This window comes from Syngnathus leptorhynchus, chromosome 2 (genome assembly GCF_054491065.1).
Source record: "Syngnathus leptorhynchus isolate UIUO chromosome 2, UIUO_Slep, whole genome shotgun sequence".
Lineage (NCBI taxonomy): Eukaryota > Metazoa > Chordata > Actinopteri > Syngnathiformes > Syngnathidae > Syngnathus > Syngnathus leptorhynchus.
Window position 1 is genome coordinate 13,075,806 of NC_141196.1, and position 13,270 is coordinate 13,089,075.

At 39.5% G+C, this 13,270-nt stretch overlaps 1 protein-coding gene across 9 annotated transcripts in view; it reads left to right on the forward strand.

The window, feature by feature from the left end:
- diaph2 (diaphanous-related formin 2) overlaps window positions 1-13,270 on the forward strand; it is a 323,477-nt gene that overhangs the window by 204,577 nt on the left and 105,630 nt on the right. For all 9 annotated transcript variants that reach the window (XM_085903879.1, XM_085903888.1, XM_085903893.1 and 6 more), the window contains one exon: window positions 4,436-4,565. In XM_085903879.1, coding sequence (XP_085760005.1) covers window positions 4,436-4,565 — 130 coding nt within the window. The remainder of the gene's footprint in view (window positions 1-4,435; window positions 4,566-13,270) is intronic.

Consider the following 13,270-nt stretch of genomic DNA (forward strand, 5'->3'; position numbering starts at 1 on the left):
AAAGTGACCATTTTCACTTTCTTCAAACATTTTATACTACCTTTATGGAAAGTATTAATACTTATAAAATATATCATATTAGACTGTCTGTGCCTTACTAAGTATCACATTGTAGAGTCAGAGTCAAGGTTGTCCTGTGCTGAGCTGTCGGAGTTCTTTAATTAAAAGTGTGCAAAGAGGGACTTTCCTGCTGCGTACCGAGGCAGGGCAAATCACGACACAGTAAAAATCATGCTTGAAGTCACCCTGGATCTGACCAAATTCCATTTTTATGCTCTCATTTCATCTGAACTAAATTTACTTATCAGGAAAAGGTGCCGGTCAAATTAGCCAGCAGTTGCCCTGTGCAAGCACAATTAATTGGTGGCGAGATTAGTATATAATGTGACATCATATTTTAACAGTTGTCATTGCTGGCAAAATGCAGTTATACCTTGGAAAACCCACAAAAGTTGCAAAAAGGTGATTTTTCACATTGAGCAAGCAGTGCAGATGTCCCCCAAATCAGCGTAGAACCTGGTAAAAAGCCTCAGGAGGCTGATTGGCCAATTATTGATGAACAAGAGAAGAAAAAAAAAGCCTTCTTTCTCACTTGAGTCAATCAGTTGAATTGACCCCTGGGTGGCAGTTCTGAGATACCTAATGGGCTCATCAGGGAGGAGAAAGTTGATGATGGGAATGAGCCGCACACACAAACACTCACGTACGCTTACACACCCCTCTCCCAGGGACGCACAGATCTCATGAGTGAGCCTTATCACGTTGATCATGTTCAACTCCAACGCGCAACACACCAGTGGGGACTGCGATGGAATGGAATTTAATATTGCTGCAATACAGTGTTTAAAAGAGAAGTGAATTATTGTTATTGTCATAACGCAGTTAAACAATGTCAGACTTCCATGGTTAGGAAAGAGCTCTGTAAGCCATCTAAATAAGAATGCTAATGATTAACAGAACTGAGGCTGCACTAATGCAACATATTGGCTGAATAGATGAAAACATCTGCTCGATTACTCAAAAACATCCCTGGCGTACTGAGGGAATAACAAGCAACATTAAATAACAATTTGCCAGCCCTGCTTAATAATTAAAGATGTGGAACAGATTTGCGTTCAGTTCAAGTTGAAGCGGTCCTGTTTTAAAGTAGTGTGTTTTGTTCAGTATTTAGGCCACACTGAAAAGTAGACAGTCGAAAGGGTGGGGCGGGGGTTGGGGAGTAGGCAGAATGTTCAATAAAGTAAATATTATAGTTGACCAGTCTTGTTTATTAAAATGCAATGTCACAAGAAAGAAGTGATTATTGTACAGAAATGATGGATGTCTTGAATATGTAATCGACTTAAATTTATAGATTACTTGAAAAACAATCACATCTGCCTACAAAGATCTGTAAAAATCTAACGTATAAAAATAAACACAGTTAAAAAAAAATAATAAAAAAGCAGCAAATCCAATAAAACACTAAAACAAAGTTGAGCCTCATTCTGAGTCAAAAGAATAAATGTGTTTTGAGGCAACTAAAACTACATACAATACACTGGGCTTAAACATTAAATTGACAATTTTACAGTTAAGATGTATAATCTATGGTAATTATGTGATTATGACTAGTATTAGTGATATTACATTAAGAAGTATCCGTTTACATAAGTGTCTTAATTTTGCAAGAGAAAAAGTCTAAATTTTGTCATAATGATATTTTTTGAGAATGTATTAATTAAAAGTAAAAAATGTATCAATCAATTTTTTTTTTGTTTTACTTGAAAATAATGTACAGTCGACACATTATTTTTTCAGTTACAAAAATATATTTAAATAAATATAGAGAAACACATATTTGATTATTATTATTTTTATGATTTTTGAAACTGCATGTTTAAATTTACAAGATAAATATAGGGAAACAAATTCTGATTATTATGATGTTTTGAAACTGTATTTTTCAATTTGCAAGAACATATTTGGAATGTTCACCGAAGACAAACAATGTATGTTTTTCATGCTTTGACGTCACAGTTTAATTGCTCGTTAATGTTACTCGCGCTTCAGATGCTCAACATATAAATGTGTTTCATCGGAGTTGCATTTCTTTACTGACAGCTATTTGTAATGCATGCATGTCGCTGCTCAAAATGTCTTTTCGCTCCCAAAGCAATGATGCAAACTTTTTCCATACCCACAAAATGAGCAGACTTGTTTAAGAATTGGAATTCAAGACACTATTCAGGTTGAACCATTATGAAGGCCATACAGTGTAAAAATGCGATGTATAAAAGACGGCTTTTACAGAGGTTTTTATGGAGGTAAAATTCAACACGTATTGTCCTTGAACGAAATGCACAAAAATGAGTGGATCTCCACAATCATTAGTTTTATTTCACCCCATTATGCGTATAGTACATCCATCATCCACCATGTCAGGGTGTACCTGAACTCCAATCACCATAAACAAATAGACATAATACAATATATTGGTGCTGCTGCTTATGTTAGCAATTGCATTCAGATGGGCTCTCTAGTTAAGGTGTTTATTGAACAATATCCTCTATGAACTGATTACACTTATTAGCGTTTTTCATCCATTTAACAGAGGCATTTATTTGTTTTATCATTTTGTTTTACTTCCTTATTCTGCTAGTGGGGAAACACACAATGACATGTATTCATTATACACATGAAAATTAGTTTATGATAAGAAAAAAATGTGAAGTGTGATAGAGGCATCTGAAAACATCAGCTGAAAAAAATTACGCTTCTCGGCACTTGGCTGAGAACCTCTGAGGGAGGTGAGAGAGCATGCCAAAACTAGTAAGATAAATGAAAATGTTACCACATTGTCTGAAAAAAAGGAAAAGAAAAACGGTCGATATGTGACGATGGCAGGTTGAAGTATGATACTAAACATATTAAAATTCAAAGCCTGTAAATTGAGCAAACGATTGATCCTCACTTCATGAAATGTCTGTGTCTGTGTGTGAGCGTGCTTTGCTGATGATATGTAATTGGCTCAATTTTTGTGCGTGTGTGGGTTATACTTATTGTTGCTGTGCACATGGCCAGGTGTGGGAATATCCAACTCTGGCTGTCTGCAGCCTGTATACTTTCGGTACAAGTACAAAGTGCTGTGTGGTGCTAATTAGCTTCCCCCAGCATGCCATTGGAGCAGCTTGGCAATCACAGCGGGGGATGATTCAGGCATAACTTTTTTTTCTGTGCGTGGATATACAGACTCACATGTGAAGATAGAGTTTCCACTGACAGAATTGTGTGCTCAGTACAGTACTTCAAAAATGGTGCAAGGTTTACATTTTCCCAGCATATTTATTTCCTTGCATATTTACCGTATTTTCTGGACTATAAATCACAGTTTTTTTCATAGGTTGGCCGAGGTGCGACTTATACTCTGGAGCGACTTATGTGTTTTTATGTATATGAATATGTTTATATGTATTAACACATTGTTAGAATATTTCACATGTTATTTCCACACTAAACCTTAAGAGGGCGCTCTAGGCCAGTGTTGATAATTGAGTTTGACGTAAGCGACGTACAAGAAGAAGCGCCGCATCTTCTACGTCCGGAGTTAGGAGAACTGTTTAAAAGTGACACGGAGGATGAAGATTTCATTGGATTTTGTGATTTGGAGTGACACGGATGGTTTGGTGAACTTGTTAGCATGTTATTCATGCAATAGTTATCTGAATAACTTTTATATGTTATGTTAACATACCAGGGACGTTCTCTGTTCGTTGTTTGTGTCATGTAACGTTAGCATACCTGCAATTATTCAACCTGTTGTTGCCTCCATTCTGGTTTTATTTTAAATTGCCTTTCAAGATGACATGTCTATTCTTGGTGATGGATTTTATCAAATACATTTCCCCCAAAAATACGACTCTTACTCCAGTGCGACTTATGTCTTTTTCTTCTTTTTTATGCATTTTATGGTTGGTGCAACTTGTACTCCGGAGTGACTTATAGTCCGGAAAATACGGTACTTAAATTCTTGTAACCTGTTTTGCGGTGTGTATTGCATGTGACCCTTTGTAAAACTTTAAATTGCCTCACTATGCGACCATGTGATTCCACCCAACCGAGCACCAAAAAAAAATCCACTTTTCCATAACATTCAGGTAAATTTCTGATAATTTATTGTCATATTTTATTCATTTTCCTATAAGACGTTTATGGCAGCAGAACTTCAACTTGTTTCAATCCTGTGAATTCACATCATGTTGCAGAAATGTTTTTGATTCCTCAAAGCCATTTTAGTGTTTCAAAATGTGAGAAAAAACATTCACAGACATAAATGAACCTAATCAAGCCTTTAGCCTTTCAGTAACTAAGCTGCTTAAACCTTTGTGTGCGCTCAGATTGATGTAAACATTGGTAATAATGTAGTTTTCCATTTTTCCTCCTTTTTATTTTGTAGCTTCGAGATACCAAATCAATCAGTCAAAACTCAACGCTACTTCATTTTTTGGCTGAGAAATGTGAGGAGACATACCCAGAGATTTTAAGGTTTCCAGAAGAACTTGAGCATGTGGAGAGTGCCAGCAAAGGTATGTCGCATTTGTCTTGTTGGGCTTTATTTTTACAAACACACCATTGGTATATTGTACTATATGGAATGACTTAGCATTATATCACAGTTTTTTTATTTCAATGGAAGTGTGATTTACCTATGCCATTCAATGCCTTTCATTGTTGATCACAGAAAAACAAACACACACAGCTCTAATTTGCAGCCTGCGGCCAACTTGAGACAAGCCTGTGTGTGTCAGTATTGGCCGGTTTCACTCATGCTACTTTTCTATGTTAATTAGTGTATATATATATATTTTTTTTAATATGTGGAGTTTAAAGATGGCATTTATTTAAGAATTTTTTTTTAGTGACTTTATTCCTCGTTTCTTCTGTTTGGCTTGTTCACAGCTATAATAGAATGGTGTTGTTTGTCAAACAACAGTCATTTAGACTTTGAGTAAATGTGTGCATTCTCATTAAATAATTCAAACATCTTAATTACTCATTTCATCTTCTTCAACTGATTACATAATTGACCCAGGCAGCTTGCTAGTGGAGGGTTGCCAGGTTAAATAGTGCTCAAGCATTGATATCTATAGGCAACTTTTTTTTATAAATCAGCTTTGTAAAACGTATTAAAGCAATTTTGTAAATTGTAAGACAATTGAAAAAAAAAAGCCCCATGTCAAAACTATTTAGGAAATATTCAAGGACGACAAATGCAACTGACTTTGGCAGCTCCATCATAATCCATAATAATAATAATATCAATAATAACAATTACAAAAATGTCCAAGAAATTAAGCCAGTTGAACTGAAGAGTTTTTCATCTTGCCCCCGGGGAGTTTTTTAACTACCTCAGTGACGTCGACCCCAGAGATTGGAGAGTCCACCTCAGAGTCTCCAGGCCCTGCTTCCACAATGGAAGGCGTGTCGGTGGAATTGAGGAGGTCTTTGAAGTATTCTCCCCACCGACTCATGAGGTCCCAAGTCAAGGTCACCAGCACACCATCTCCACTGTAAACAGTGTTGACGGTTCACTACTTCCCCCTCCTGAGACGCCGGATGGTAGACCAGAATTTCCTCGAAGCCGTCCGGAAGTCGCTCTCCATGGCCTTGCCGAACTCCTCCCACGCCCGGGTTTTTGTCTCAGCAACCGCCGAAGCCGCTTTCCGCTTGGCCATCCGGTACCCGTCAGCTGCCTCCAGAGTCCCACAGGCCAAAACGGCCTGATAGGACTCCTTCAGCTTGACGGCATCCCTTCCCGCCGGTGTCCACCAGCGAGTTCGGGGATTGCCGGCACGACAGGCACTGACCACCTTACGGCCACAGCTCCGGTCGGCTGCCTTAACAATGGAGGCACGAAACATGGTCCACTCGGACTCAATGTCCCCCGCCTCCTCCAGGACGTGGGGAAAGATCTGCCGGAGGTGGGTGTTGAAGCTCTTCCTGACAGGGGATTCTGCCAGACGTTCCCAGCAGACCCTCACAATACGTTTGGGCCTGCCAGGTTGGACCGGCATCTTCCCCCACCATCGGAGCCAAGCCACTACCAGGTGGTGATCAGTTGACGGCTCCGCCCCTCTCTTCACCCGAGTGTCCAAAACATGTGGGCACAAATCCGATGACACGACTACAAAGTCGATCACCGAACTGCGAACACTAGGGTGTCCTGGTGCCAAGCGCATACATGGACACCCTTATGTTTGAACAGTTCATTATTGACAATCCATGGCGAGCACATAAGTCCAATAATAGAACACCGCTCGGGTTCAGATCGGGGGGGTGGTGTTCCTCCCAATCACACCCTTCCAGGTATCACTGTCATTGCCCACGTGAGCATTGAAGTCACCCAGTAGGAGCACTCTCCAGCACTTCTTCCAAGGACTCCAAAAAGGGTGGGTACTCTGATCTGCTGTTTGGTGCATAGACAAAACCCGTCCCCCCCACCCGAAGGCGGAGGGAGGCTACCCTCTCGTTCACCGGGGTGAACCCCAATGTGTAGGCGCCCAGCTGGGGGACAATAAGTATACCCACACCTGCTCGACGCCTCTCACCGTGGGCAACTCCAGAGTGGAAGAGAATCCACCCCTTCTCGAGAGGGCTTGTACCGGAACCCAAACTGTGTGTGGAGGCAAGTCCGACTTTGTCTAGTCTGAACTTTTCTGCCTTGCACACCAGCTCGGGCTCCTTTCGAGCCAGAGAGGTGACATTCCATATCCCAAGAGCCAGCTTCTGCAGCCAGGGATCGGACCGCCAAGGTCCCTGCCTTTGGCCGCCGCCCAGCTTACATTGCAACCAACCACTTTGGCCCCTCCCACAGGTGGTGAGCCCATGGGAATGGGGACCCATGTTTCCTTTTCGGGCTGTGCCCGGCGGGGCCCCATGGGTGAAGGCCCGGCCACCAGATGCTCGCCTTCAAACCCCACCTCCAGGCCTGGCTCCAGATGGGGGCCCCGGTGACCCGCGTCTGGGCGAGGGAAAACTGACTCCATATATATTTTTCTTCATAAGGGGTTTTTTGAGCCGTGCTTTGTCTGGCCCCTCACCTAGGACTCTTTTGCCATGGGTGACCCTACGAGGGGCATGAAGCCCCATACAGCATGGCTCCTAGGATCATTGGAACACGCAAACCCTTCCACCACGATAAGGTGACGTCTCACGGAAGGGGAATAGTACTTAATAAAATAGTTAAGTTAAGGTACAAAATAGTTATTAAATCACTGATTGCATCATTAATGTTACGGAGTTTTTGTTCTTATTACATTTAAATGGAGCCATGCTTCTTCAATCTCATATGATTCAATGTGTAAATTAACTTATCTGTTTGGTACAATCTGAATAGCCATTGATGATGAAGACATATTGTGTCCATACTATTTTATTGACTCTCTCGTCCTCGTTGTGGGTTATTGAGCTCATAATCCTGTGACGTTAACCAAAGGAGTCAATATTTTTATACCATGACCCCGCCTCAATATGAGCAGGCCAATCTCGCAAAGTGTCATTGGCCAATTTGCCTCGTTAACGGGACTCCAGAGATGAATATGTGGAGCCCGACAACGCAGATGCAAAGTATGTGTGCTGAATGCCACGGTGACACTCTGTCTTGACAATTCGGGAAAAGAGAAAATATGACACAAATGTTCTCATAAATCTATTTAGTATAAGACATAGCCAAGGGCAAAGTAGTTTGGTGCCTTGGAGAGGGAGAAAATGGAAAATATGTTGGGAGGATAGGCTTTGGGGATATTAATACTGCTGTGAATATATCCATTATCCACATTTGTTTCAAAGCACTGCAGCATAATAAAGCGGCACCCATTTTCTATTCAAACTCATCGATGTACTTGGCTTTGTATTACTTAGACAAAATGCCTTTCTGGATGAGCAGGAAAGCAGAAGAGATCATTTGTCTTTCTGTTCCAATGAACTTGTGAGGGATCCTTTGGTTGAGATGATGAGCCTCTTGTGCTGAAGCAGAAAGACTATCGAACAGAAGGCAGCTTGCAGAAGACTTAATTTGGACTAAAATAGCACTGCGAGTGAGCCCACAGTATTTTTGAACATATTCATTGAAGAAAAAGAAACATTAAAGAGTAACTTTGAAAAAAATTGAGGCCCGAGACTTTTTTTGTTATTGTTTAGGAACACAATTATATTGATACAATTAAATTCGTCAATCAAAATAAATGACTTAGAATTGGTTAACATAAAATCACACATTGTGCACCCAGCTTCACATTTGGATGAATTTAACAAAATGCATATATGCAAAGCCATCTTGGACGTGTTTATGGTCACATGAGTAATTTTTATTTTTTGTAAATGTTGTCAGGATTTAACTCTAATCAAGGGTGCTAAACACCTGTCCATTGGGAATACTGCTGCAAAATAATATCAGTATTTATATATGTATCCTCCTTTTTCTTGATCTTAAAATATTTACTATGTACATAAAAACCTATGGGTATGACAATGGAAATGAAGTTTAAATCCTCACATTATCATAAACTTCCCAGAATGTCTGTCACTCGGGCTTCAAGTCTATACAACCATTAGTCATCATAGCCTCACAGCCATGGCTGGAAATGGAAACAATTTCCTCACTGGCCGTCTGAGGGATACTCGTCCCTGGACCCTGGAAGTAGTAATAGAGAAGGATCGGGGAGGTCAACAGTGGAAAAGGACAGTCTGTCATGAGGAATATTAGGAAACCGACCTGTCGAGCTTCCACCAGCTCGGGATGAGCAATGACTTCCAGAATGTTCTTTCTTTCATTTTTTTTTCTTCCTCGATTCACGGCAAGACAAAAAACATTTGCGTCCTCCTTTTTTTTCTTTTACAATTTGTACACACCCTTCATTTGTGGTTAAGTATTTTGAAAGGAGACTTTTTTTAATAAGAGTAAACAGGTCATTGGGCTCGAAATGATTGTATCCACGAGGTAGCTCATATACATATAATGTATATATATGTGTATATATGTGTATACATATGTATATGCCCTCAAACTCATTTGCAGTTGATCTTTAACTTTGTGATCTTTTACACAGTCTCCTTCCAATTAACCTGACCTGGATGAATGAGAATATCATATCCACAAACATTCTCCCTCCAAAAATACCCAATAAATTGACAACATACGCACTGCATCGCGAATAAGAATCATGGTAACTCATCAATTCGGGAAGGTACCATGTTATGCCGCGACATGTCGTGCATTCCCCCCTATTTATTCAAACCCGCTGTTGCCAACTGCAGTCCAATGCTGCCCTACATTGGGAACATGGTCACAAAAGATAAGTGGTGGCTCTCTCCCCTCCCTCCTGGACATTTACAACACCTGCCTAGCTTGAAAAGCAACCTGCTGCAGATTCCCATTCCTCAAATAGCAGCCTGAGTCCCCCGCCATATGGGAGGAGATATCTGGATCTGATCAACTGTAGCAAGGGAGAGATCCATCAACCAGGCTGTAGGGAGACCCCATTCAGAAAAAGACTGGTCCACAAACTATTATTGTCTCTGTATAGCCAACAACTTTACTTAGACAAAAAAAACTTTCTGCCATTTTACACTAAGATTATATTTTATAAGACAGTGACTTCATCTTACAGTTGTCAATGTAATACTGGTAATGAATTAATTTCTCTTACAACTAATTTGGTGAGTCAACTAATGTAAAATGTTTTAGTTTCTTGTATTTGAACTACGGGTTTGTGACATGTAAGGTCTGGTTTTCTTGTGGTTTATGTTTGCTACTTTGTGTCTTTGTTTTTGAACTTCAATTTGAGTGATTCCTTTTCACTTTGTTTTTGAAAAATATATATTTTTCCCTCTCTCGTAGTTCATATACTCAGGTGTTGAAATTAGCTGAGGTTGCGTTTGTGTTCACAATGAGATAACTTCCCCCCTTCAGCTGATTCAGACCAGGAAAGGAAAGTCTTGGTGTAAAAGCAACCTTCTTGTAGTAAGAGGGTTTCTTTTATTCATTTTAAACAAAATTCGATCTGTACTCTTGATTACTTAGAGCAAGATGCTCTCATACTATACCAAGTTCCTGTCCGATGTTCTGGTGCCACATTGAATCTAATCATTTTGGTGTCATCAGCAATGTTTACAACACTGTTTTTTGGCATTTATTCCCAAAGGAGTTGAGGGTGCTCAATACCTTAGGTGTGCCATTTATGGATTATTTGACTTTGATTATATGCATCATCTGTGTTCTACTCAGGATTTTTGTATTGGTGGGAAAGGAAAGGGTAAAAGGCCTTAGTATGAGAAGGAGCAAGTGATGATTGACCTACAATTTTGCTGTGGATTTAAGAATGTCATGTAAGGTTTAACATTGTTACCTTCCAATGTCGAAAGTGCATCGCTTTGCTTGTTGCTTGTTCCATTCAATTGCAGGTGCAATTCATTTTAGTATTCACAATGCATTCATCATATTTAGGCAAAACAGTAGCATACAGATTTAGATCAACAATATTTAAGCACAGTACTCATTAGCATAACAGTTTGCCAGTTACTATTAATAATTTCCTAGAGAAACTCCTTACAGCTTGTCAGTCAAAACATTCCGATAACACCGATAATTATAGAAATTGTTGTACAAATGAGCAGGAAATTGAGTTTTCTCCGGGGAGATCCCTGCCTCCTCCAGATAAGGCTCTGTTCAAGCTTTACAAGAATGGCGACACACATTTGTAATATTGACGGACTCCCACCTATTTTTGATTTTTTTGTTTTTATTTGATGCTTGTGTGATGGCTCAGGTCAGACAGTAGGTTTTTGTTATTGTAATTGCTAGTTAATCGTGTTCTAATTTGATTTTTGAAAAGTCCCCTCAGTGGACCAGTTTATTTTCAAATTTACCATAAGTGGAGGTTTCATGTTTTTATTTTATAAGCCAAGAAGGACTGGTCTGGCTTTTTTGTGCTAATTAAAAATCCACAGAAAGGAAAAAAAACTCTGAAGGAGAAAACCCAAAATGCTTAAAAGGAGTTTATCTCCTACATTTCAGAGTTTAAGATGGTGTTTGTAAGACTCCAATATGCTTAAATTAGTCAGTGCCGCAAACATTTTCAGCCCGGACAGGGAAGAGTGCAAGAGTGAGTTTTGTTTTCAATACAAATTAGCATTAGCTAGCCAAAAAAAGAAGCTTCTGAAAAGCAGCACCATTTTGATTGCTTGGTAAAGTTGTCAACAAAGTTTATGAAAGGTTCATATTTGTGCTCAGATTTCCACATTCAGATCAAAGTTTTATTTACTCATTGGTGCAAAGTGTGCTTTCCAGTTTGCAGTCACATCTGTTTACTGGTGAAGTGCTAAGTCCTGCCGCTTTTAGTTCAGCATCTACTTGTCATGGTGACAAAAGCTGTGTCACCATTAGACCAACAGTATGTGGGTTGTAATAAGACAAGACCCCAGCTTTTAACAAAAAAAATAAAATAAGTGTGCTAACTGGTATAATTATTGCTCCTCAAGTTGTTTGATAAATCAATGTCAGAATCAGGTATTAAGATGATTTGGAACTGTTTTAAATTGTGAAAAAAAAAGATGTATCTTTCAAGTTAAAAATGTTGATGCCTTTTCAAGCAATCGCACAGTGAAAAATGTCACTCTTTTGTGCCAATCGTAGTTTTCTGAAGCTCTCAGCACACAAATGACAGTATGCCACAACCATCATGCCGGACATGTTATGTAGGTGCACAGGCACCAGCTCATTGGCTGTAAAGTGCTCCATTCCATTCTTCCACTCACTCACAGCTTCTATTGACCACTCTTTGAGGGAAACCGTGTCTGCTGCTTAAATGCTGTCGTAAACTGGGCAGCTCTCACTGACCCCCACGTATCAATGCCGTGGGAATTGATTTTGGAGACTAAATTGGGTCATTTTTTATCATGGGCTGTCATCAATATATAATTTAAAGTCATTGCCTGAAGCTAGGACCTTATATGCCCCCCCCCCTTTGGGAGTTGACTGCCAGTTCCTTTTGGAGGGAATGCATGCCACTACGTCAACCATCCAACTAATGATATATAGGCACTCACTTGCTGCATTGCAACATTGACCACAATTGTAACATTTTTAGGGTCTGTTAAGACCACAGATATCTATGAGCCTAAGCCAGAACACAGTTCAACATGCCTGCATTGTTGTCGAGACCAAATTGTGGTTGAAAATGATTCAGTATTTTATTTTATTTTTTAATATCTTTATCTTCTATCATCTTTAGTGTCTTCTTTCCTTTCAGCTTAGGCAATTACTTACTTTACTCCTCAGGGCTCACCAGTACGATCATTTGCACAATCAATACTCAATTGATTTTGCTAAAATAATAAATAACATAAATGAGCAGTGAACATCTTAGAAAAAATTTCATGTTTTTGATGAATTGAAAATGGCCAAAAAAAAGTCATATTGTCGTCATAGATTATTTTTTTAGTCCTCACAAATAGTGAGTCTGAAGGTTGCATGGGTTGACAATAAAACATTCATTAGAATGAAATGATAAATTAAAAAAAATGAACTAGGGTCTGACAATTTCAGTTCTACTTACATTCTACAAATAATCGGCTTCTTGGTTGAAGCAACAACCATTGTTTTGGCAATGTATGACAACCCATACATTAAAAACACCTTCACATGTGACAGGTTATTCAAGTGGCTCTAGTGAAACATTTTCAATTCTCTTTCTCCAAATATAAGATGAGAATATTTTGAAATAAAAACAGCCCACCAAAAGCCCACACATTCTTTTTCAGTTAACAGTGACACTGTGGTGTCTTGGTAAAGCTATTTTTTCTCAGTTTCGCCTCAGCATCACATAGCAGCTGAGACTGTCACTTTCACAGAAAGGTCTGTTTTTAGTCTCGCAACTGAAGCAGAGGGAAGGAGGGATAGAATTGATTGTTGCAGGCATCCATGAGATAAAGCCCCTGATGCTGTCTCCTGTGTTCATCATCAGGTGGCCTTTTCTGTGTGTGCAATTCTGCAATGTTGATTTGTTAAGTCATAATAGTGCAAGCAACCATTCTCAGGCAGGGCTGCCAATACAATTGCAAGCAGTGGGTATTATGTTTCATGTCAAGCCCATTACTGTTTGCAACCTTTGCTGCACACTTGGAGCGCCTTCATCTTTACTTTTAATGAATTATGTTCAATGCATTGAGTTTATTTGTTACACCTAACCTTACGCTGTGCAATTAGAAGAGGTCATATGACTTGACTCAAGTC